General features: G+C 39.5%; 1 protein-coding gene across 3 annotated transcripts in view; it reads right to left on the bottom strand.

Moving 5' to 3' along the window:
• The window catches only part of ANO4 (anoctamin 4), a 325,972-nt gene that overhangs the window by 70,305 nt on the left and 228,238 nt on the right, over positions 1-27,429 (bottom strand). For all 3 annotated transcript variants that reach the window (XM_023185625.2, XM_023185703.2, XM_023185780.1), the window contains 5 exons: positions 15,550-15,605; positions 12,610-12,731; positions 10,194-10,328; positions 9,028-9,124; positions 4,286-4,346 (listed from right to left, as the gene is read on the bottom strand). In XM_023185625.2, coding sequence (XP_023041393.1) covers positions 4,286-4,346; positions 9,028-9,124; positions 10,194-10,328; positions 12,610-12,731; positions 15,550-15,605 — 471 coding nt within the window. The remainder of the gene's footprint in view (positions 1-4,285; positions 4,347-9,027; positions 9,125-10,193; positions 10,329-12,609; positions 12,732-15,549; positions 15,606-27,429) is intronic.

The raw sequence follows: 27,429 nt of genomic DNA, 5'->3' as shown, positions 1-27,429 counted from the left end.
ACTAAATAATTACAATCTTGTCATTTCGATTAAAGAGCTCTGAGGACCTTGCTTTGTGTGTTTACTGGGGATAACTTAACTTTTGGCAATCCTAAAAGTAGAAAATGAAAAACAAGGGAGAAAGAGAAAAAAAACCAAACCAAACCAGAAACAGAACAGAGGGAAATAATCTGCTTCCCCGACAGGTCTCTGCCAACATCTAGTTGCCCAATGACTCATTTTTTTTCCCTTGGGAGAGGAGCTATTTAGTCCATAATCATTCTGCCCCTTGGACCTTTCTGAACAAAAACGAGCATTGAGGAATGGGCCACACTGTAATTCCAGCCCAGACCCAGGCTTACAGCATACCCCAGGGATCCCCAGGGAGCCGTGCATTCACACAGATGTGACCTGAATACAGGTAGTGGAGTTCTGTCAGGATTCCTAACCCAACACTAAGGCTCTCCCAGTTTCTACAAACTGGTTCCAGATGGAGCCTTATTATTTTTTTCTGGTGAACACACAAAGCAAAGGCAACAAAATGAACACATCAACCCCAGCCCTTCAGAAGTCTTGTAAACCACTTACATCTGTTCTCATCAGCTCCATATCTAGCAATTTCCTGAAAATAGAGTGCATTTGTTTTATTTAATGCTGTAACTTGTCAATCGTAAGAGATGATCCTGAGACCATTAAACTGAGCTCCATTAGAACTGACACGTTTTTATACAACATCACTGTCTCAAAGCAGGATAAATGGGGCTCAGGACAGGCATAGCAGTCCTTTATTTTAAGGTTCAGGTCTCCAAAACAAAAGGAAAAGGTAACAAACAATACCTGATTCTAGCAGTAGAGCAGAGGAGCTCAGACTGCCCAGTTTAACTCCTGGCTTTGCCACTTTGTAGCAACTGCGGCAGTATCCTTATTTGTCATATGAGGATAAGAACAGTACCTTTTTAAAAGTTTGCTGGAGAGATTAAACAAGATGATACATGGGAAATGCTTAGGACTGCATTTAGTACATAGTAATCCCTCAAAAATGAATGCTATTAATAGAACTGTTAATACCGTTGGCTCTTTCAGATTTCTGCAAAAGGCATTATCTCTATCTACAAAGAAACACTTGGGGCAACTCATTCTTTTTCTCAAACTAGTACATTTCTGGGAATAATATGGGATTTAAGCAATAAGTTGTCATCTAAGACAAAGCAATTTAGAGGGTGAATTATTCCAGGCATGTCTTGCCTGGAATGGCCCTAAAATGTTCCCTTGTGCCCAAAGTTTATTATAGAACATCCATCAGAGTCTTACAAAGTATACTCCAAAGCACAAGAGCTGTTAAATCTCCAATCCACCCACTTTCAACCTCAGAAACTTCTCAACTCCATGTTCCAGGCAGCCAGCACCAATCAGCTGAGGTTGGCAAGGGGATAAAACAAAACCTATTTGTCATCCATAACATAAAACTCAACTTGCAAAGAGGCATGCAATCCATTTTATAATGGAGGTACTGGGGGAGAGTAATAACCTCTGCCTTATGAACAAATGTCATCATACCAAAATTTACTTCTATGTAGTCTCAGGAGGTAAACTGTGAGAAGAAACCACTATTTAATTCAAAGTATATTTGAAATTGGTGAAATATTGAAGTGGGTAATGAAGTTTTGTGTTTTAATTCTTCCAGAATACCACCAGGATACCACTCTTTATATAGAAGCATTAACTCATTACACAGTAAATTAGCAGCCCAAGGCAGAGCTTCCAAATGACTATGCCAGGAATAATAATAATAATAACCCTTTCAACTCTTGTGGCTTCTAAGGCTAGGGTGTTTGGGACAGCCCTATCCATGGCCATGAGGAAGTTCCTCCATGTACAGAAGCATGCTTCGTAAATATTTTCACTTTTATGTGTGCTATGACCTGAAAAGGTTTAGAAAATGAATACATTTAGGTTTACAATATACATTTAGCATTTAGGTTTACAGAATACTAGATACATTTAGGTTTACAGAATACATTTAGTATTTACAATACTGATTTAGGAAATGAATACGTTTCCAAAGTCCCCTCATTTGTGACCATGGCAAATCTTAAGCATTATATGGCTTATCCTAATCATGGTTTATGATACTAATAGATTCTAGTAAAACTAGATACACATTCTTTATCTGAGAGCTCAGTCCTGTAATCAAAATTCTGTTAGGGTTAGTTTGTTTGCAAGGGACAGAGATGCATTAAGGGTAGCATGAACAGTGAAAGCTTTTCACAGGGTCCACCAAGGAGGCAGGAATCCTACAGGAAAAAAGACATGGCCTACTCAGAGACAGGATACAGAAGCCCAAAGCTTGAGAGAGGCCTCAGCCACAAGAGAGTCTGGGTCTTCATCCTGACACTCCACTAATAACATGACTTGGCTATAGTCTCTCTTTGCTTCTCTCTGGGGGATTGTCTTGCATTTTCTCCCAGTTGGCTTTGTCGCCCTCTAATTTTTCCCCTAGTTCTTTGCTTCTACCTGTTTCTAGGTTCTGATCCTCATAACTTCAGCCTCCTAATTCCTCCTGGTCCCTACTTCTACCCAATGGTCAATTTTAATCTTTCCTTTTCTCCCTCCCTCCTGCCCTCTGTATTTTTCATTGTCAATTCCTGCTGCTAACTCCTATTTCCCTTTACATTTCCTAGTCCACATTCTTCATAATAAGAATCTGGATGGCTCTACCAGTCCTTGTCTGGGCAGAACCTCAGGTCTTTTCCCAGGCCACTCACCAACCTGTGCTTTGACTGATCTTGGTTCAAATGCTTACTGGCTGAAAGGGACTGGATTCATGGGGTTCAAAACATGTCCCTTCAACAGAGCTGTGATGGGTGGGACAATTTTCCTTTGACAGTCTCTAGATACAAAAGACACAATATATCAAGAACAAGCGACCTCAAGTGAACAAGGTTTTATGTTTCCACTTACCAAAAAAGATCTCTTAAATACATTCACTGTATCATAAATAAATACTTTTGGTAATTTCTTTCTCTTTCTTCTTCTCTTTTTCCTTCTTTCCATCCATCCATCCATCCATCCATCCATCCATCCATCCATCCATCCATCCAACCATCTATCCATCGACCCACCCATCCATCCAACAGAAACTTACTGATTCCATCTATCTCAAAAACAAACAAACAAAAACAAACAAACAAACAAAAAAAACCAAAACCCCCCAAAAAACATATGAGGTCTCTGACGATCATAATGGTCCTCAAGGACCATAAATCTACTAGTCAAGATAAGTTATGTGTGAAAATAATTTTAAGTGCCCTAAGAAAAAAATGCCATGGAAATTCAAAGGAGAAAGACATCTTTTGGCTGGAGCAGATGACATTTTAGCTGGGGGCTGAAAGATGGGAAAGATTCCAATATTCATAACAGACATAATGAACAAGATGAGCCTAAGTCTAAAGTTAATAGAATTTTGTTACATCAAAATTCAGACTTTGGCAATTAAAGTTATAGGAGAAAAGTGTAATTGTAAAAAGTTCAAACCAGACTAAAATACATAGCATAAAGTTCGTCTCTCATCGTTGTTCACTTACTCTCCTATGAATCTTCCTTTCCAAAGGTAACTGCCATTAACTGTTTTCCATGAACTTGTGAGATGTTTTTCTATATCATTAAATTGAAGCTTTATAATTATTTGACTATTATATATTTGTTAACCCATTTTACAAAGAGGTAGGTTAAATAACTTGCCAAAAATCACACAGCCTAGTGTGTAAAGGGAGTTGCGATTTCAATCAAGTCCTGTTGCTTCCAAATATTTGACTGTTTCCATCACACCTGTGTGATGGGGCTGTTAGTTTGAAATGATATCAAAAAACTCAATTCAGTCCTGCAAATAGGCCTTGTTTTTAGGGGTAATTTTGTACAGAGCTAGAAGTAAGCTAAAGGTGGGTACTCACACGTTAGTCACTTACAACAGAAAGTCCTATATATACTGAGATGGTGTTTCAGTTATTCCTGACCTAAACTAAAGTTGTACCATAAGCTTTATTTCTGTGTCCAAAAGAAAATAAATTTTACTCTAATAACAGAGTGCTAACAACATTGTTGAAGGTTTAAGAGAAATCAGACATGTCTCTCTTCTATAATATCATTTAAAATAAACCCAAGAAATTATTTACCAACTTTCTGCTAATAGGAAAGCCAACTCCATTTACTCAGGCTTCTTTCTTTGACATCCAAAGTGAAACTTCTAAGGGAATATATCATAGGGCATATGAGGAAAACTCAAGTTTTATGGTTTTAGAACACTTACCCCAGACTGCCATGAAAACGGCAAAGAAGACAGTGGCTCCGTTGTCAAAAAGGTGGGTTACCTGCGAATAATAAGAATCAGTGTTGAGCTAATTTCTCATACACGATATTCCAATTCAAAGTTTTTCAAGTTCTGTAAAAATAGCTGTGATGATATGATGAGTTTTACAGGCTTTGTTTTGGGTGGGGGGAATATTCCTTTTGAACCATAAATAAGAAAAGGCTTCCTCTAATTGTGAGGTAGTTCATAGAGGAGACAATTTGTTCTCTTTATGTGGTTCTCATCTAGTTGAACATTTATCAGCAGCCCCAATAGTGCTACTAAGAATTCCCTTTTGTGTACTACAAAACTCTTATACACATACATATGTGTATGGATTTAGTTATATTTAGGACCAGGAAGGTATTGTTAGCGCTGCTTTAAAGGTTTTCACCTTCCCAAGCACTGTTTTTAATGCCTCATTTATTCACTTTGAAAACATGGCTATTTTGTTTATGTAGTTTTGAGCAAACATTTTCTGGGCTGCCCTCTGGATTTCAGCCTTATAAAAAAGAGCAGAACCATTAACTAAATCCAACTCTACCCTTATTAAAGCCTTGGGTAATCACTATATTCACCTTCTGCACATAACACAAAGACAGCTAGCAACCCTTTATTGCTAGAATAATATATTCTATTGCAAACACCATAGCAGAAAGCAAAAATATCCATTTTTACTGCAAAACTGCCAAGCTCATTTCTGCCTCCAGTATAAATCATACCAATGTCCATGACAAATTGAAATGATGACTGATAGGTTCATAAAGCATAACCTTTTTCGGGGGTACTTTATAGCTACCTATAAAGTATACTTTATTGTCCCTTCGAGAATGCACCAAATATAAACAGGTTTTTCATGTTATATCAGAATGTGAAGTATTTCAGATTATTCCAAAAGTTTCTCTTTCTTTGAATAGAGGAGAGATGGGCAGCACTCAAATACCTGCTGTGAGACAAATGTCTGAACCTTGTCTATTTCATATGCCAGAGGGAAAGTTAAGCTGTGTATTGGGCACTCAGTATCAAACCAAGCTTGAAGGTTCTAGTGGTATTTGACTGGACTGTGCTCTCTATCAGAGTTTGCTGTTGTTGTTGTTTATTTGTTTGTTTGTTTTTGAGATGGATTCTCACTCTGTCACCCAGGCTGCAGTGCAATGGCGCAATCTCGGCTCACTGCAACCTCCGCCTCCTGGGTTCAAGCAATTTTCCTGTCTCAGCCTCCCAAGCAATTAGAGGCACCCACCATCAGGCCCGGCTAATTTTTGTATTTTTGTAGAGACGGGGTTTCACCATGTTGGCCATGCTGGTCTCGAACTCCTGACCTCAGGTGATCCACCTGCCTCGGCCTCCCAAAGTGCTGGGATTACAGGCATGAGCCACCACGCCCGGCCTCTATCAGAGTATTTACTGAGAGTTGCTAGAAAGTGTAGCTTGCACCATCAGTGTCCATTCTGAAATGGACTGCAGTTATCATTGTTTTTGGCTACCCGGATCATCTGTCTTCCATTCTCCTTTCTCCAGGTAACACCTGCTGGTCCCAAGGGGACACATGGCTCAAAATAGAACCAATCAGAGTACTGCCCTGGGGCTGATACACAAACATTTGGAGACAGACAGCTTTCTGCTGCAGTTATCAATTTGACAATATATGAATGAGGAGGGGTAAGTTTATAGGGGCTTCTGGTTCCTAATGAGATGGTCAGTTAGCTTAAGCTGATGGGCACCTTCTGCCAAAATCAGTCCTGCAGAAGCAAGATAGTAGATTCCAGGGACTAACAAAACACAAAAACAAAAAACAAAGACCCTGAGAAACCTCAGGGGAGATGGGAGGTTATCTTGAACTGGTATGTGTGTGTGATGGTGGTGGTGTGTGGGGAGAGGTAGGTTGTAGATACCAGGTATAGTGAGAGCACAGGTTAGAGAAATATATAAGCTCTACTCTAGCTTCTCTCCCTCAAATGGCCATTGGACAATTAGTTTCCCCTCCCTCAGAAACCAGCTAAGCAGGCCACACCACAGGTGCTGGTGTTCCTGGAGCAATATCACGGAATGCTAAAAGTCCTGCTTGGTTAGACATGGGTGAAAAGCAGGTGCTACCTGGATAGCTGCCCCAGGGCATTCACTCCATAGTCCACCTCCTCTTAAACCCCAGGGTTGGCAGATTATAATCAAGTGAAGTGCCAACACCCAATTCTGCTTCGTTATAAGCAGGTTTTAAAATGAAACTAACCAGAAAAGTCACCTGATAGAGTGGTAGCACACAGTCGTGCCTGGGGCACGCTGTCCTCTCTGTAACTCACCAGGACTGACAAACTTGACCTTGGCCTCTGACCCTGACTCAAAGTGGCTGATGCCTCCAGAGGACAAGTACCCATAGGCCAAAATAATGAAATATATGCGGAAGACAACAACCCCTCCCCTGCAAAGAAGATTCCCACAGACATAGTGTAGCAGCAGACCAGGAGTTTAAAATAAGCACAAAAATTCGCTTAAGGAGACAAGGGAAGGAAGACGTAAGCCTGGAGCCAAGGCAGCTGGTAGCCGTCTTTTCTGTTGTACAGAGAACTAGTCTACAGAATGATCATGTGGGCAGGGACACCAGGGGCCCTGAAGAACCAGTTCCAGGCTGTGAGACCCTCATGATACCAGAGTGTGAGCCACCCCAGGATCTGTTCTAGCAAAATGTACCATTACATAGCTTTCTGCCTAAGCCAGTTGGAGTTGGGTTTCTGATTCTTGCAAACACAAAAGTCAAGGATACGGCATCCCTATCAGCAGAACAGCCACTGATTGGACTGGATCCTAGCTCCAATCTGATCTAATATTTCTGTGTATCCACAGTCCCATGAAATCACTCTGACATCTCTAATAAATATTTCTAAAGGAAACCCTGTATAACTCCAATTCTGTCATTCTAAGGCTTTTTATCTTTCATTTTACTAAGTTTCTAGGCAAGGCCAAATGTTAAATTCAGAATCTAAACATCTTGTGGCTTAGTAGGGCACAGTGGTAAAGAAGGCATATTTTGCAGTGTAATAAACCAAGGCCCAGCTACTTATTGCTGGACATGCATGACCATGCATGAGTCATTTTTACCTCTTTGAGTCTCTGAATAAAATGGAAATAATAATACGTATCTTGAAGTTACTGAGAGAATTAGAAATAATCAATGTAGATTGTCTAGCTATTATTATAGCTGTAACTATTATAATTATTATTGTTCTAGGTCTTAAGTTAGGGAGAATAACTGCCAAAATAAGCCCCTACAAAATCTGAGCACTCATAAACTGTTCATGATGATTCCTTAAAAAAGATAATTTTACTCAAGCATATCTTTCCACATAAAAAAAAAAACTAGGCTTCCACTTTTGGGGTTCCCCAGAAGCAGAATTTTAAAACCTGAGTTATTCATGCTTATATCTGACCTGTAAACAAAATTATATTATTTACAAAGCTCTTGATCCTCACCAAATCTCTATATCCTAAAGCCATTCTGTTAAATTTATCCTTATCCACTCAGGTCTATCTGAGTGTTTCATAAAGACAGGGAGAGCATTTTGTGCTTTTTTTGTCCCTTGCAACATAAAAGCTCAAATCTTTCTAAAACCACAGCTCACTGCTGCTGTCTGGGCTCCTCCCACACAGACTGGCCACCTGCAGTACTAAAGACATTATAGATAGGCGGGATCCTGGGTTGCCTATCAAATGTTCCCTCGTTTAAAATGAACAAAACTCTGCAATGCCAAGAGAGTAATTAGATCCAGGCTTCAGTGATTACACAAGCTGGATAAAATCTGCCAGTGCCATTTATATCTGAATCTGGGCAAGCCAAAAGGCAGTGGATCTTGGAAAAGGCTTCACAAACCCAAATTTCAGCTATTGTTTTGTGTTAGGGACACCATCACCTAAGTATCAAAAAACTCTAGGAATGTGAGAAACATGTCTAAGAAATAAAGTAAGGCATATCACAAGAAAGAGGTATGCAATAACACATAATAGAAATAGTGGTGCCATGTATTTTTTTTTTCTCAAAGCACTTTCACATATATTCTCTTCTTTAGTCCTCATGTCATGCCATTAGGGTAGGACAGAGAGGACACATATTTCCTGCATTTTAGAGACAAGAAAGCTCAGAAGATTGAGCTGCTTTCTATGAAAGAAGACTTTCTTAGAAAGGGGCACGTGTGCAGGGCTAAAGAGGTAAGTGGCTGAGCTAGCCTTGAATGGAGGTCATTTTGACAATAATGATGATGAAGAGGAGGCAAATGATGATAGCTGTCACTTACTGAGGTCTATTTACCAAGCACTATGCTCAGTATACACCTTAACTCCATGTGAAACAAGCAACACGGTCTCCATTTTGCAGATGAGAAAACTGAGACTCTAAGAAATATCTTGTTCCCAAAGAAATGGTAAAGCGCAGAGTGAAAATTTGGACCTAACTTTCTCTGACTCCAGCACTGTGCTCCTCACACTGTGCCATGCTGCAGCTCCAATGGATGATGTCTAGAGCCATGCCTTCCAAATACATGGACATTTAACAAAGATATCTGAATTAGAATACTGAATGATGGAGATAAGACTATCCTACAACATTCGCTTGAAAATCAAAGACCGGAAATGACAGAATAGAGTTACCGACCACCCCTGAGGAAGGCATATGTTAAATTCAATCCATCTAAAATGCTACAGTTTGAAATTACCTTGGCATATACACAGCTGTCTGACAGCCTCATGAATGGACAGTATTTATCACACACGGGGCACATGATGATATCTGTAGCTTGGCAGACTTCTTTACTGGAAAAGAGAACAGAAAGAACTGCTTTTGATGACATGGAATATTTTTTTCTAACTTCACCAGAATGTTTAACTAGTAAATAAGATCCAGTAGATTAAATGTTTGCCGTTAGAAGCATCTTAGCTTTATCTGTTATTAACGTAAACAAATTCTTGCACATTTAAATACTTTGGTAAACCTACTTATGAGGCTGTTCCTTATTTTTACATATTAATAAGTTAAACTCAGGAAAACACATGAAGCCAAACATTGATGGTTATATCCCAAATTATAGAAATGTCCTTCACTTTTCAAAGGTCTGAAGCAATTTCATACTGAATTAAGGGAGTAAGAAGATTATATAAGATACTTATCTTGATCTCTATGTGTATGATAAGTTAAAACTAATATGGAAAACAAAACATAACTGACTAGAGATTCTAGCCCTATCCTGAGGGAAAACTATATTTAATTAACACATTAACAACTTCACCAGAAAGTAAAATATTTTCATAGGTGGGAGGCTTAATCACTCACTTTTATTTTTGCAATCACATTTGAAAGGCACATTTGCAATTTAAGATCATTGTCCAGCCTTGCAACAAGATCTCTGTGAGTACCTTGACCTATATTCTGGTGAGACAACCAAGATAATGATCATCGACACTGAACCACTCCCAAGGTACTAGCAAGCTGGTGAGATGTCTTTCTGGCTCAAGTTGTAAAAACACAGAATTCGTAAGAGAGACTTGTTAGTTCACTATTTTGCAGTATCAGCTGAGAAAAAAAGTGAAAAAGTTAAAAAAGAGAGCACTTACAGCCAGTGAATGAAAATGGCTTGTTCTGTAGACATATAGTGGCTTGTATGTCTGAAAAGGTGCCTTTTACTTCCATGGTTATCTGAAGACCATGGCAGCAAGGACAATGGATGGAGAGGTCCTAGTGAACTGAAACTTTGAGTTTTTCCATGAGAGGGTAGGAAGTTTGAGTGAAAAGCTAAATGTCTCCACAATGTGTGAACACCCCAAAGTGCAAACAGCCACCTCTAAGTACTAAACAAAGGCAAGCTCCCCCAAGAGCTCCCCATACCTGACTTGGCAGTGATCCAGAGTAGTGACGCCATACAAAAAGACAAACAATCCAATGAAGGCAGCTGGGAAGAGCATGCCAGTGTACCAGCCCAACCAGGCAAAATATAACCCAATCTTCTCTCCAAAGTACCGCCTGTTAAAGACACAACAGCCTTGCAAATTACAGTGCAGCGTGTAAAGTTAAGCATTATGAAACTTTGTGTAGTCATCTTACTTTCTAGTGGCCTTACTGGTAAACTGCAAGCAAAGTAAGCCAAGATAATAGAACATCCAATCAAATCTAGGATCTGGGCTTACATTTCTTCTACTACTACTCTCTACCAGAACTAGAATTAGCCCTTCCATAAAATAACATGGTTGTATACAAGCTTATTCTGAGAAGACAGAATGGACTGGAAGGGGCCAGAGTGGGCAAAGGGAGACCAACTAGGCACACAACTGTCATAGTCCAAGTAGCAAGTGAAGGCAGTGAAGATGCTGAGGTGGGGCCCGATTCAAGAGATATGGTGGAAGTAAAACCTATAGGATGAGAACTTTTTAAGAGATGACATTCCACAACTTCATTCTACTCAAGGCTTGGCTGTGCTTTTCATCACCCTTTATTTGCCCAACATAAATGCCACTGTTCTTCAGGGCTCAGCTCTTCAGAGACTTCCACAGGGGCGCTGCCACATCCGTTCTTTCCATTTTTCTGAATGACTATAAAACTTATGGCCTCTGTTACACATTTTACCTAATTATGCATGGCCTTGTATTTTCTTTTCTTGATGTTTCAAGTATGCGTGGCCTGTGTTGCTAAGGAAAACTGAGGTTTTCAGAGCCAGAGACCATTTGGCGTCTGTTTGGCTTTGCCAATAGTACTTAGCACAGTACTGGAAACACAAGAGACAGTTAATGAATAGTCATTGACTAACCGCAACTGCAAAATCTTAATCAAAACACTGTCATGAATGGGAAATATGTTGCCTACAGCAATTATCTGTAATTTCTAATCATTGTAATCCTGTAACATGCCACTGAGGCTGGGAAGATAATTTACTTTTGTTTTTTCCCCCACTGTTTATCATCCACTGAGTCTGACCAAAGGAAAATGATCTCATCTCAGAAAATATTTTCCATTCACTCAGATTATCTGGATTATTTGTTACCCACACAAGGAATGGATCACAATTCATTAATGCCCTTGGAACACTGAGAGTAAACACTTGGTGATAAGGGCACAAATATAAAGTGCGTTGTCTTTTGTTTTTCCTCCCCTCTGGGCTCATTTGTTTTATGGCCCCGGTATTTAAGTGAAACAACACATCTAGCTAGTTTAGGAAATGAGACATGACTTTCTCCTCAATAAGGAATCCAGGAAGTGTGGGTTGTTATTACCCAATCTTAATAACTGGCCTCTAAATAAATAATGAGATGTCAGAGAATAATGCTGCCAAGGCAGAAGGTTGGGCAGATATAGACGGTTAAAACACATACACACACACACACACATGTGCATGCACACATATTTACACACATATACACCATGAAATACTATGCAGCCATAAAAAAGGATGAGTTCATGTCCTTTGCAGGGACGTGGATGAAACTGGAAACCATCATTCTCAGCAAACTATCATAAGACCAGAAAACCAAACACCACATGTCCTCACTCATAAGTGGGAGTTGAACAATGAGAACACATGGACACAGGGAGGGGAACATCACACACTGGGCCCTGTGGGAGGTGCGGGGCTAGGGGAAGGATAACATTAGGAGAAATGCCTAATGTAGGTGACGGGTTGATGGGTGCAGCAAACCACCATGGCACATGTATACCTATGTAACAAAACTGCACGTTCTGCACATGTAACCCAGAACTTAAAGTATAATAATAAAAAAACCCATACATTTCCACTTCACAGTTATCATAGCTTAAAAGCTGATATACTTTTTGATCAGCAAATTAAAACAATCTTTAAAGGTTATTAGTTTTAAAAGAAAACTAAGCCTGAAATTTATTGGAATGACAGTACTCCATATGCCCTATTTGCGTAACAGTAATAAATATTTTACTTTGTCAGTAATATATGTAAGCAGTGTTACCTTTGTACAAGATAGTTTGTCAATAAGACTCACATGGGTGACTCGCTCCTTATGAAGTCTTGTGACAGGCCTGGCTGATCTCACATCCCCATTCCTGGGTCCCTCTCTTAGACTCTTTTTGGGGGAAACTCCATCCTCATCAGAGGGATGGTAAGTTTACCAAGAACATCTGATATATTCAGATGAGTTTCCCTCTTGTGAAGAAGCCAGATATGAGTGAGAGCTGTATACTTCAGGCTTTTTTTGCTTCATTGAGAGATTGTCCCAGCTGAGAGTCTGCCCTAATCATTCTGTGCAAGCTTTATATTTGCAGCTGATTAAAAACTCACCTTACAAGATCCAAAGGTTGGTATTTATACCACACGCCCCAGGAGGCCCAGCACTCATAGAGTAGATGTCGGTGGTTTTCTGCTCCATGGGTTCGAATGGAGTTTTTACTTCTATAACTTCCCTGGGATAAAAACACCACTGCCAGTGAGGTAGTACTCACAAAAGTCACAAGGAAATGCTCTTGGTAACACAAGTGTCTTACAGCAGGTGTTGTGACAGGAGTGGTATGAGAAAGAAATGAATCTTCTCTATTAAAGGGCAGGTGGTTTGATGAGTTATTCTGGACATGGTCTCACTGCTGCTGATATCTAGTAAAATGCATGTGCTTGCTGTAATCAGGAAGGTTTGAACTGAGTTCAAATTCAGTTCTGCTACTTTTTATCTAGAAGACCTTGGACAAGTTCCCTAAATGCTCTGAACTTTGATTTCCTAATTCATAGTGGAACTAATAATATTTGTCCCATTTGGTTTCTTATGTGGCTTCAATGAATAAAGTGTCTGGCCCAGGGGCCATGCCCAGGACTTATTAGTTCTCTTCCCTGCTTCTTTTTTTTTTTTTTTTTTTTTGAGACTGGGTTTCACTCTGTCACCCAGGCTAGAGTGCAGTGGCGCAATCTCAGCTCACTGCAACCTCCGGCTCCCAGGCTCAAGTGATCCTCCCACCTCAGCCTCCCGAGTAGCTGGGACTATAGGCATGTGCCACCATGCATGGCTAACTTTTGTATTTTTTGTAGAGATGGGGTTTTGCCATATTGCCCAGGCTAGACTTGAATTCCTACACTCAAGCAATTTGCCCCTCTCTGCCTCCCAAAGTGCTGGGATTACAGGTGTGAGCCACTGTGCCTGGCCTCTCTTCCCACTTCTTTCAAGATAGGATAGTTGGTAAACAGCCATAGTTGTAACCTTGTCACAATGCTATTGACAAGAAAATTCTAGAATGTAAAACCTGGAAGTCATTTCAGAATTCTTGTAATTCAAATTTAATTCAACCTCCTCATTGAAGAAATGAGGAGACAAAGGGCCAGAGAGGTGCATGTTTTTCTGAGGTTAGTTTGTGGCAATGATAGTTTCACAAAGAGAAAAGGTACTTTCTGGAGGCTAATTATTTACCTTAAGTGGATAAGCCCTTTATTATTTATTTATTTATTTATTTTTGGTAGAGACAATGTCTCACTGTATTGCCCAGGCTGGTCTCAAACTCCTGGACTCAAGCAATACTTCCACCTCGACCTCCCAAAATGCTGGGGTTACAGGCCTGAGCCACCATGCCTGATAAGAAGTCCTTTCTTAATGGAAAGAATATAGGGCTGGGAGTAAAGAAACTCAAGTGAGTCTCAGATCAACCACCAACTCATTGTGTGACTTAACGAGGTTTCACCCTTCTCTAAACCTCTATCTAAATCTTTAATGTGAAACAAGGGCAGCAATATCTGACCTTCCTGCCTTTTTGTCTCTGAGGTTAAATAATATAATCAAGTTAAACTGAGAGTAAAAAGTCAGAAAAGCAATGATGCAGTGATTGCTGCTGCTATTACTGATTTGGAACTTCTCTTCTCATCGAATACAGGATTTTACTGAGATAGGAAAGTCACTGTGAAAGGCATGAGTCACTCTGTGGGGCTTTGTAGCTGCATCTCCTTAGACACCCCCAAGGCCACCCACCCGCTCCGTGCACAGACGCTTCTGCCACTTACCATCTCTCAGACACTGCCCGTACCATGAGCTGGGGCTGGGAGCAGGGAAGATGCAGGTCTCACAAAACCCTTTTCTGGGCAATGCCAACTAATAATCACATGATGAAGCCACATGATGTTTGGGGGAACAGTATGTCTTTAGAGTTCAGAAACACCTGCATATGGCTCTAGCAAACCTTTGTGTCAAAATGTTTGCTTCTGTCATAGTAAATGGAGCATTCCAAATATGCTTCCTGGCAGTCTGTAAACAGGGTCTCAGATGGCAGCTTCTGGTTTTCTTAATAAATAAGATTCTGAAAATTCTACCTCACCTTTTGTACCCTCTTGGTGTTTAAAATTAAGAGAAGAACCACTGTACGCCAAAAAAAAAAAAAAAAGTCTGTTTTGGAAAGACTTGCCATTTACAGAGAGTTGGACCTGTCTTCCAAAGTCTATTGACAAATTATTACCACTGTTTCCAACAGAAGGCTGTACTGAAGATCAACTAACCGTTGCTGCACATTGGCTACTTTGTGAGGTCCCAGAGGACACAGGCTATGACATTTGTCTTTGTATTCTCTGTGTCATACAGTGACCACAGTAGGGGTGTAACACCATGAAAATAACAATAATCTCTCAACAGTCATGAGGGATTATGTTCCTAAAAACCCAGGTGTAGGGGAATTCTGGGTTAAATAATTCAAGATCTATTGTGGAAAGCAGAGCTGGGGTAATCAGTTACACTTGCAAAAGTAATTTATATGATGGAGACTATGTAGGAAATAGAGTCACAGCATTTATACATCTTAGGTGAGCAATGATGAGTACATTATTAATTTTTATTTGTCACCCTTTGGTTACCAGAGACTTTTCAAGATGGCTTCCTCCCACTCTTTTAAGGAATAGCTATACATTTATTTGTTGCAAAGACTATATATTTCAAGAACATTCTCCTTGTGGATTTGGTGCCTCATGCAAATTTTCAATGCCTTTTTAATTTTATGACTTAAAGTCTCTAAGCCATTCCTATGAATTCATGCTGAGTGACTCCTAAGTATGCTCACAATTACATAAAAAGATATATAGAAATAAATCTATGCTGAGGAAGAGGTGTAACAATTGAAGTAGACCCTCCCTAATTACCCATTGAACAAATTAAATTCATTCTGAACAAATGTCGACACATTCAATTATCGACTATCCCTAGAAGCTGATTTTAGTAACAAACAATTGAAAGAAAGATAAGGATTAAAGACAGCACAATACCTCATGCAGGGGAAATGCAGCTTCATAGGAGCCATTGGTAAGCAAGCGATTCAGACCTAAAACAGCAAATGAGTCCATGTGAATTAATACAGAGTTTGAATACTCACAATGTTCAAAACAAATGTAAGCGTGGTGCTTTTTGGAGAAAACAATCTAGGCTATCAACCCTCTTAGGGGCACCAAGAGTTAGAAGAAAAGTTTTGCTGCTACGAAATTGGGATCGAGGGCTGGGAAATTCATTTAAAAAATTAAAATATTTAACTGTCAAATAAAGATTGAATATATTCAAAGTGTATCATGTGATGATTTGATATGCATCTACATTATGTAATGATTACCACAATCACATTAATTAACGCATCTATTTCCACCAATGTTGTACATTAGACCCCCAGAACTCATTTATTTTATAAATGAAACTTTGTACCCTTTGATCAACACCTTCCAACGTTCCCCATCTCCAGGGCCTGGCAACCACTATTCTACTCTCTGCTTCTAAGAGTTTGGCTTTTTTAAGATTCTACATATAAGTGAGATCATGCAGTATTTGTCTTTCTGTGTCTGGTTTATTTCACCTAGCATGATGCCTTCCAAGTTCATCCATGTTGCAAATGGCAGGATTTTCTTCTTTTTTATGGCTGAACAATATTCCATTGTATATACGTACCACAATTTCTTTATCCATTCTTCCGTCAGGGGACACTTGAGTTGTTTTCATATCTTGGCTATTGTAAATAATGCTGCAATGAACATGGATGTACAGATATCTCTTCAAGATACCGATTTCAATTGCTTGGGATATGTACCCAGAAGTAGCATTGCTGTATCACACGGTAGCTCATTTTTTAATTTAAGAACCTCCATATTGTTTTCCAAAACAGCTGAAGCAATGTACACTCCTACTAACAGCGCACAACTGTTCCCTTTTCTCCACACACTTGCCAATACTTACTTTTTGATAAGAGCCATTCTAATGGGTGTGAGATGGTACCTCACTGTGGTTTTGATTTGCATATCTCTGATGATTAGTGATACTGAGCACCTTTTCATATACCTGTTGGCCATTTGTGTGTTTTATATGGAAAAATGTCTATTCAGGTTCTCTGCCCATTTTAATTAAATTTTTTTTCTTTCCAACTTTTATTTTAGGTTCAGGGAGTACAAGTCCAGGTTTGTTACACAGGTAAATTGTGTGTTGCAGGGGTTTGGTGTAATTATTATGTCACCCAGGTAATGAGCATAGTACTGACAGGTAGTTTACTAATCCTCATCCTCCTCTCACCCTCCATCCTCAAGTAGGCCCCAGTGTCTACTGTTCCCTTCTTTGCCCATGTGTACTCAATGTTTAGCTCCCACTCATAAGTGAGAACATGCAGTGTTTGGTTTTTCTATTCCTGCATTAATTCACTTAGGATAATGGCCTTCAGCTTCCTGGAATTACACCAGGAGCTCTTCTACTTTCATTCAGAAGCTTCATTACGGACAAACCTAATGCCTCCGATTTTAGTAACAAACTAAAATCTAATGGTATGACTTTGGTATGGACTAGTGGTACGACTTTGGAAAAGTTCTCTTGTCCTCAGGACTCAATTCCCTCATCCATAAAATAGGAAGGGAGAGATAATGGATATGCAGATCTTTTCAAAAACAGCTTTATGGAGGTATAACAATCATACAACAGACAGCGTAAGTTGTTTAATTAGATGTTTTGACATAAGTGTACACTTATGAGACCATCAGTACAACCAAGATACCAAATATATCCACTGCCTCCGAAGTTTTATCATGCCACGTTCTAATCAGCCACCTTCCCCGTGCTATCTCCAGGGCAAACACTGATCTGCTTTCTGTCGCTATCAATTAGTCTGAAATTTCCAGAGGTTTATATAAATGGAATCATACAACATTTACTCTTTTTCATCAGTCAACATAATTTGAGATTCATTCATGTTGTTGCAAATATCAGTAGCACATTTCTTTTTATTGCTGAGTAGTATTTCATCACATAGAATAATTTATCTATTCTCCTGATGATAGACATTTGGGTCCTTTATAGTTTGGGGGCTATCACAAATTAAGCTGTTATAAACATCCATATACAAAACTTTGCATGAATATATGCTTTAACTTTCTTAGTAAATACCCAGAAAAACTGCCACACTGTTTTCTTAAGTGGTTGTACAATTTTACATTTCCATCAGCAGCATATGAGGGTTCAAGGTCCTCCACATGGTATGGTCAGTCTTTTTAATTTTAGCCACTCTCATGGGTGTGTCGTGATAGCTCACTGTGTTTAATTCTCATTTTTAAATGAATATTTAAAATAATCTTGTGTGCTATTTGCCATCTGCATATCTTCTCTTGTGAAAAGTCTGTTCAAATCTTATGCTCAATAAGATTTTTGAATTCACTGAGTTTTGAGTGTTCTTTATGTATTCCAGAGGCAAGATGTGGATGTCCTTTACCAGCCATATTTTTTGAAAACTTTTTTCTCCTAATGTGTGGCTTCTCTTTTATTTTATTTTATTTATTTATGAATTTAAGTTTTGGGATACATGTGCAGAATGTGCAGGTTTGTTACATAGGTATACGCGTGCCATGGTGGTTTGCTGATCCTATTGACCTGTCCTCTAACTTCCATCCCCTCACCACCCCCACTCCCCAATAGGTCCTACTGTGTGTTGTTCCCATCCCTGTGTCCGTAGGTTCTCATTGTTCAATTCCTGCTTATGAGTGAAGGTATGCAGTGTTTGGTTTTCTGTTCCTGTCTTGGTTTGCTGAGGATGATGGCTTCTAGCTTCATACGTGTCCCTGCATAGGACATAATCTCATTCCTTTTTATGGGTGCATATTCCACAGCATATACGTACCCCATTTTCTTTACCCAGTCTATCATTGACGGGCATTTGAGTTGGTTCCATGACTTTGCTATTGTGAATAGTGCTGCAATAAACATAGTGTATATGTACCACATTTTCTTTATCCAGTCTATCATTGATGGGCATTTGAGTAGGTTCCGTGGCTTTGCTATTGTGAATAGTGCTGCAGTAAACATATGTGTGCATGTGTCTTTATAGTAGAATGATTTATATTCCTTTAGGTATATACCCAGTAATGGGATTGCTGGCTCAAATGGTATTTCTGGTTGTGGATACTTGAGGAATCCCCACACTGTCTTCCATAATGGTTGAAGTAATTTACACTCCCTACAACAGTGTAAAAGTGTTCCTATTTCTCCACAGCCTCACCAGCATCTATTGTTTCTTGACTTTTTCAGCATTCTGACTGGCATTAGATGGTATCTCATTATGGTTTTCATTTGCATTTCTCTAATAATCAGTGATGTTGAGCTTTTTTCATATGTTTCTTGGCCACATGTATGTCTTCTTTTGAGAAGTCTCTGTTTATATCCTTTGCCCACTTTTTCATGGGGCTGTTTTTTCTTGTAAATTTGTTTAAGTTGCTTGTAAATTCTGGATATTCAATTTTTGCCAGATAGGCAGATTGCAAAAACTTTCTCCCACCCTGTAGCTTGCCTGTTCACTCTGATGATAGTTTCTTTTGCTGTGCAGAAGCTCTTAGTTTAATTAGATCGCATTTGTCAATTTTGGCTTTTTTTGCAATTGCTTTTGGCGTTTTCGTCATGAAGACTTTGCCTATGTCCTGAATGGTATTGCCTAGGTTTTCTTCTAGGGTTTTTATGGTTTGGGGTTTTACATTTAAGTCTTTAATCCATCTTGAGTTAATTTTTGTATAAGACATAAGCAAGTGGTCCAGTTTCAGTTTTCTACATATGGCTAGCCCGTTTTCCCAACACCATTTATTGAATAGGAGATCCTTTCCCCATTGCTTGTTTTTGTTACTTTTGTTGAAAATCAGATGGTTGTAGATATGCAGTGTTATTTCTGAGGTCTCTGTTCTGTTCCATTGGTCTATGTGCCTGTTTTGGTACCATTATCATGCTCTTTTGGTTACTGTAGCCTTGTAGTATAGTTTGAAGTCAGGTAGCGTGATGCCACCAGCTTTGTTCTTTTTGGTTACGATTGTCTTGGCTGTATGGGGTCTTCTTTTATTCCATATGAAATTTAAAGTAGCTTTTTCTAATTATGTGAAGGATGTCAATGGTAGTTTGCTGGGAATAGTGCTGAATCTATAAATTACGAACATTTTTACAATATTGATTTTTCCTGTACATGAAGATGGAATGTTTTTCCATTTGTTTGTGTCCTCTCTGATTTCCCTGAGCAGTGGTTTGTAGTTCTGCTTGAAGAGGCCTTTCACATCCCTTGTTAGCTGTATTCCTAGGTATTTTATTCTCTTTGCAGTGATTGTGAATGGGAATTCATTCATGATTTGGGTCTCTGCTTGTCTACTGATGATGTAAAGGAATGCCTGTGATTTTTTCACATTGATTTTGTATCCTGAGACTTTGCTGAAGTTGCTTGTCAGCTTAAGGACATTTTTGGCTGAAATCATGGGGTTTTCTATATATACAATCATGTCATCTGCAAACAGAGACAGTTTGACTTCCTCTCTTCCTATTTGAATACCTTTTATTTCTTTCTCTTGCCTGATTGTCCTGGCCAGAACTTCCAATACTATGATGAGTAAGAGTGGTGAGAGAGGGCATCCTTGTCTTGTACTGGTTTTCAAAGGGAATGCTTCCAGCTTTTGCCTGTTCAATGTACTATTGGCTGTGGGTTTGTCATAAATAGTTTTTATTATTTTGAGATATGTTCAATCAACACCTAGTTTATTGGGAGTTTTTAACATGAAGGGATGTTGAATTTTTATTGAAGGCCTTTTCTGCATCTATTGAGATAATCATGTGGTTTTTGTGTTTGGTTCTCTTTATGTGAGGGATTACATTTATTGATTTATGTATGTTGAACCAGCCTTGCATCCCAGGTATGAAGCTGACTTGATCGTGGTGGATAAGTTTTTTGATGTGCTGCTGGATTCGGTTTGCCAGTATTTTACTGAGGATTTTTGCATTGATATTCATCAGGGATATTGGCCTGAAATTTTCTATTTTTTGTTGTGTCTCTGCCAGGTTTTGGTATCAGGATGATCTGCTCTCATAAAATGAGTTAGGGAGGAGTCCCTCTTTTTCTATTGTTTGGGATAGTTTCAGAAGGAATGGTACCAGCTTCTTTTTGTACCTCTGATAGAATTCCGCTGTGAATCCATCTGTTCCTGGGCTATTTTTGGTCGGTAGGCTATTAATTACTGCCTCAATTTCAGAACTTATTTTTGGTCTCTTCAGGGATTCAACTTCTTCCTGGTTGAGTCTTGGGGGGGTGTATGTGTCCAGGAATTTATCTATTTCTTCTGGATTTTCTAGTTTATTTGCATAGAGGTGTTGGTAGTTTGTATTTCTGTGAGGTCAGTTTTGATCTCCCCTTTATCATTTTTTATGGGATTCTTCTCTCTTTTCTTCCTTATTAGTCTAGCCAGCAGTATTTGTTACTTTTTTCAAAAAAACCAGTTCCTGGTTTTGGAGGGTTTTTGTGTGTCTATCTCCTTCAATTCTGTTCTGATCTTAGTTGTTTCTTGTCTTCTGCTAGCTTTTGGAGTAGTTTGCTTTTGCCTCTTCAGCCCTTTTAACTGTGATGTTGGTGTATCAGTTTGAGATCTTTCTAGCTTTCTGATGTGGGCAATTTAGTGCTATAAATTTCCCTCTTAATACTGTTTTAGTTGTGTCCCAGAGATTCCAGTATGTTGTCTCTTTGTTCTCATTGGTTTCAAAGAACTTCTTTATTTCTGCCTTAATTTCATTATTTACCCAGGAGTCATTTAGGAGCAAACTATTCAATTTCCATGTAATTGTGTGGTTTTAAATGAGTTTCTTAATCCTGAGTTCTAATTTGATTGCACTGTAGTCTGAGAGACTGTTTGTTATGATTTCAGTTTTTTTGCATTTGCTGAGGAGTGTTTTACTTCCAATTATGTGGTCAATTTTAGAATAAGTGCCATGTAGCACTGAGAATGTATATTATATTGATTTGGGGTGGAGAGTTCTGTAGATGTCTATTAGGTCCACTTGATCCAGAGCTGAGTTCAAGTCCTGAATATCCTTGTTAATTTTCTGCCTTGTTGATCTGTCTAATATTGATAGTGGAGTGTTAAAGTCTCCCACTATTATTGCATGGGAGTCTAAGTCTCTTTGTAGGTCTCTAAGAACTTGTTTTATGAATCTGGATGCTCCTGTATTGGGTGCATATAAGTTTAGAATAGTTAACTCGTTTTTGTTTTGTTTTGTTTTGTTTTGAGATGGAGACTTGCTCTTTCGCCAGGCTGGAGTTCAGTGGTATGATCTAGGCTCACTGCAATCTCCGTCTCCCGGGTTCAACCAATTCTCCTGCCTCAGTCTCCTGAGTAGCTGCGATTACAGGCACGTGCCACCATGCCCAGCTAATTTTTGTATTTTTAGTAGAGATGGGATTTCACCATGTTGGCCAGGATGGTCTTGATTTCCTGACCTCGTGATTCATCTGCCTCGTCCTCCCAAAGTGCTGGGATTATAGGTGTGAGCCACTGTGCGCAGCCAATAGTTAGTTCTTCTTGTTGAATTGTTCTGTTTACCATTATTTAATGATCTTCTTTGTCTTTTTTGAACTTCATTGGTTTAAAGTCTGTTTTGTCAGAGATGAGGTTTGCAACCCCTGCTTTTTTTTTTTTTTTTTTTTTTTGCTTTCCATTTGCTTGGTAAAATTTCCTCCATCCTTTATTTTGAGCCTATGTGGGTCTTTGCACTTGAGATGGGGCTCCTGAATACAGCACACCAAAGGGTCTTGACTCTATCCAATTTTCCAGTTTGCATCTTTTAATTGGGGCATTTTGCCCATTTGCATTTAAGCTTAGTGTTGCTATGTGTGAACTCGATCCTGTCATCATGACGCTATCTGGTTATTTTGCACACTAGTTGACGCAGTTTCTTCATAGTGTCATTGGTCTCTACATTTTGGTGTATTTTTGCAGTGGCTAGTACCAGTTTTTCCTTTGCATATTTAGTGCTTCTTTCAGGAGTTCTTGCAAGGCCAGCATGTGGGTAACAAATCCTTCAGCATTTGCTTTTATGGAAAGGACTTTATTTCTCCTTCACTTATGACATTTAGTTTGGCTGGATATAAAATTCTGGGTTGAAAATTATTTTCTTTAAGAATGTTGAATACTGGCCCCCAATCTCTTCTGGCCTGTAGAGTTTCTGCTGAGAGGTCCATTGTTAGTCTGATGGGCTTTTCTTTGTAGGTGACCTGACCTTTCTCTCTGGCTGCCCTTAACATGTTTTCCTTAATTTTGGCCTTGGAAAATCTGATGATTATGTTTCTTGGGGTTGATCTTGTGGAGTACCTTAGTGGTGTTCTCTGTATTTCCTGGATTTGCATGTTGGCCTGTTAAGTTAGGGAAGTTCTCCTGGATAATATCCTGAAGTTTGTTTTCCAGTTCGTTTCCATTCTTCACATCTGCTTCAGGTGGTACTCCAGTTAATTGTAGGTTCGGTCTTTTTATGAAGTCCCATATTTCTTGGAGGTTTTGTTTGTTCCTTTTTATTCTTTTTTCTCTAATCTTGTCTGCATGCTTTATTTCAGTGAGGTGGTCTTCAAACTCTGATATCCTTTCTTCCTCTTGGTCAGTTCAGCCATTGATACTTGCGTATGCTTCACAAAGTTCTTGTACTGTGTTTTTCAGCTCCATCAATTCCTTTATGTTCCTCTCTAAACTCTCTCTAGTTAGCAGTTCCTGTAACCTTTTTTCAAGGTTCTTAGCTTCTTTGCATTGGGTTAGAACATGCTCCTTTAGCTCAGTGGAGTTTTTTATTACCCATGTTCTGAAGCCTACTTCTGTCAGTTTGTCCATCTCATCTTCCATCCAGTTCTGTGCCCTTGCCAGAGAGTCGTTGCAATCACTTGGAGGGGAAGAGGAACTCTGTCCTTTTGGGTTTTCAGCGTATTTTCATTGATTCTTTCTCATCTTTGTAAGTTTGTCTAGTTTTGATCTTGGAGGCTGCTGACTATTGGATGGGGTTTTTGTGAGGACTTCTTTTGTTATTGGTGCTGTTGTTGTTGCTTTCTGTTTGTTTTTCTTTCACTGGTCAGGTCCCTCCTCTGTAGGGCTTCTGTGATTTGCCAGGGGTTCACTTTGGGCCCTATTTATCTGGTTCACTCCTGCACCTGGAGATGTCACTCAAGGAGGCTGGAGAACAGCAAAGATGGGTGCCTGCTCCTTCTTCTGGGATCTCTGACCTGGAGGGGCTCCAACCTGAGGCCGGTAGGATCACTCCTGTACAGGGTGTCTGACAACTCTGTTGGAAGGTCTCACCCATTTTGGTGGCAAGGGAAATGGGACCCATTTAACGAAGCATTTTGACTGTCCCTTGGTGGAGACAGTGTGCCTTGCTGGGGGGCAATCTGGGCTAAGTCTGCTGGTCTGCAGAGACTGTGGCCACTCCTCTTGCTAGGGGCTCAGGCCCAGCGAGATCCAGGTTCTGTCCCTGAGCCTCTGGCTGGAGTTGTTGGAGTTCCTGTAGGGAAGCCCCACCCTACATTAAGTGAGGAAGGACATGTCAGGGTCAGGCCTGAAGAGGCACTCTGGTTGCAGTGTGCCACAGCCAGTGTGTTGGGCTGTGAAGGACCACTCTTGGGGACCAAGCCATCCAGCCTCCCTGGCTCTAGCAGGGGAAAAGCATGGCCTGGAGCTATAGAGATGGATGCCACCCTTTCCCCACACAGACAGCTTAATGTATTAGGTAGTTATGAGTCCCAGTGCTGGCTGCTGCCCCTCCCCCAAGGAGCTCAAATGGCTTAGGCAGCAGGCAGCAGCAGCTGTGGTGCTGGTCACCCCTCCTTCCAGGAGCTCCCCAGGGTTAGGCAGATTCCAGCTGAGAGGTTGTTGAGAATCTCTGTGCAGCTCCAGGGTTGGCATTCTAGGTCCCAGTGGCGTGGGTGCCTGAGTGGTATCTTCCAATTCATGGGTTGCACAGTTCCATGGAATAAAGCACGGTTTCCCCCGCTGAGTAGCACATTCACTCACTTCCTCCCTTGGCTGGGGGATGGGGGCTCCCCTGCCCCGTGTGGCTCTCAGGTGGGCCGCTGCACCACACTGCTCTTCCTTCCCCTCTGTGGATCAAGTTCAGCCACCTAGTCAGTTCTGATGAGAGAACCTGGATACCTTGGTTGCCAATGAAAGATTCACACACTAATGATGGTTCTTTTTGATGGAAACCTCTGATCAGTTCTGTTTCTAGTCAGCCATCTTGGCCCCACCCTTCTTTGCATTCTCTTGAAAACATCATTTGAAAAGGGAAGTTTTAATTTTGAAGTCTAGGTTATCCATTTTTTCTTCTTTTATGAATTGTGCTTTTACTGACATATTTAAGAAATCCTTGACTAACCCAAGATAACAAAGATTTTCTATTTTCTCCTAGAATTTTTATGGTTTTAAATTTTACACTTTGAACTATAATCCATTTGAGTTAACTTTTGTATATGAGTTTTCCCAAATTCATTTTTTGCACATGGGTTTGAATTGTTTCCGTATCACATGTTGAAAAGTCAATTCTTTACCCACTGAATTGACTTTGACCCTTTGTCTCAAGTCAAAGACTTGACTTTTTGTTCTTTTTCAGTGTTGTTTTGGCTATTCTAGGTCCTTTCACGTCCCTATAAATTTTTTAATTAATTTGTCAATTTTCACATATGCACACATAAAACACCCTCTGGGAGTTTGACTGGATTGCACTGAATCTATAGATCAATTTGTTAAGACTGACGTCTTAACAATATTGAGTCTTCTGACTAATAAACATGGTATATCTTTCCATTTATTAGGTCTTCATAAATTTATCTCAGCAATGTTTTGTAGTTTTCAGTGTACAATTCTTACATATCTTTTGTTTGATTTACCCTTAAGTATTTAGTATTTCATATTTGGGGGCTAATTATAAGTGATTTGGTTTTTAAAATCTCAGTTTCTCACTGTTTGTTGCAGATTGACAGATATACAATTGAGTTTTTATATCAATCTCATTTTTTGCAACCTAGCTACATTCACTTACTAGTTCCTTTTTATAGATTCCATTGTGAGTTTCTTTATAGACGATCATGTCAACTGATTATAAGGACTTTTTTTTTTTTGAGACGGAGTCTTGCTCTGTCACTCAGGTTGGAGTGCAGTCACCAGATCTCAGCTCACTGCAAGCTCCGCCTCCCGGGTTTACGCCATTCTCCTGCCTCAGCCTCTCGAGTAGCTGGGACTACAGGCGCCCGGCACCTCGCCCGGCTAGTTTTTTGTATTTTTTAGTAGAGATGGGGTGTCACCGTGTAGGCCAGGATGGTCTTGATCTCCTGACCTTGTGATCTGCCCGTCTCGGCCTCCCAAAGTGATAAGGACAGTTTTAACTCTTTTTATATTATTCCACCGGATAGTAAAATGAATACAAGTGGTAAGTGCAGACACACTTGTCCCATTCATTATCTTAGGAGGAAAACATTCAGTCTTTTATCATTAAGTATAATTTTAACTATAAGTATTTCATAGATGTATTTTATGAGGTTGAGGAAGATAATTTCTATTAGTAGTTTGCTGAGTTTTTATCTGTAATGGATGTTGAACTTTGTGAAATGCTTTTCCCATGTTCGTAAATATGATCATATGGTTTTTCTTTTTTAGTTTGGTATTATGGTGAATTATATTGATTGATTTTCATATACTAAGCCAACCTTGTAGTCCAGGATAAATCCTACTTGGTCATGATGTATTATCCTTGTTATATATTATTAAACTTTATTTGCTAAATTTTCTTTATGTTTCCAGGAGGAAAGACTTTTCTGAGTATTCTCCTCATCGCTCTGTGAATTATGAGGTGTTCCAGTCTTACCAGAAATTCTTTTGGATGATTCTTTCTCTGGCCTTGGGTATTCTCCTGAGATATATGCACTGATCAGCACTTGCTGAATACTTGAGGGAGACCTCTGCAGATCTTCGAGGTTCGAGCTCTGTGCAGTTATTTGCTTTTTGGTACTTCTTTCTGTGAACTCTAGCTGCCTTTGTTTCCCAACTTCTGGCAACAACTTCTCAACTTAGAGTCTTTCAGGTCCTGCCTACATTCTCGCTTTTCATGGTGCTGTCTAGAAACTATGTCAAGGTGGTAAGATGGGGTCCAGCAGGGCTCATTTCATTTGTTTTCTGTCTCTCAGAGATCCTTGTTTTGGGTCGCCCAAATATTCGGTATCTTGAAAATAGTTGTTTCATACATTTTGTCTGTTTTTTCTTTTGTGATTGTTTCCCATGGGAGAGTCAATCTTGTGCTTGTCGCTCCATCTTGGCCAGAAGTGGAAGTTTAACGTGTTGATCTTTAAAGCTTCTTTCAGATCAAGAATTATGCTACTTCCTAAAATACACCTCAAAGAAGATGATCATAATGATGTTTCTCAAGTGGATTGAGAGGAATGCTACCCATGCTTTAGATCCTTACCAGAATCTAGAGGTTTAGCCTAACTGGAAAATGGCACATGCACTGATTCACTTTTCATTGATGGAGGATCAATCAATATTTGGATGATTTTAATCATAGTAACACATTAATATGTTTTAAGATGCTTGACATTAATACTAAATATCCAAGAAAAGCATTTGAAATACAAATATCACAAGGCCTTATAGTTGTCTAACACATCAGAGGCCCCCATAAATACCTTTGTAATGAATGAGTACGTAGAAAGCTTTGATTCTCTGGAGTCTCTATTGAGAATTCCACATATCTCATCAATAACTTTCAAACATCCCAGATATTAGAAAAAATAGGATTCACAGGGACCTAATAAGAGACTCGCATGATAACTTTTCTTTCTTTTTTTTTTTTTTTTTTTTTTTTTTTTT

This window comes from Piliocolobus tephrosceles, chromosome 10 (genome assembly GCF_002776525.5).
Source record: "Piliocolobus tephrosceles isolate RC106 chromosome 10, ASM277652v3, whole genome shotgun sequence".
Taxonomy (NCBI): domain Eukaryota; kingdom Metazoa; phylum Chordata; class Mammalia; order Primates; family Cercopithecidae; genus Piliocolobus; species Piliocolobus tephrosceles.
This window is presented reverse-complemented; position numbering and strand designations above follow the sequence as displayed.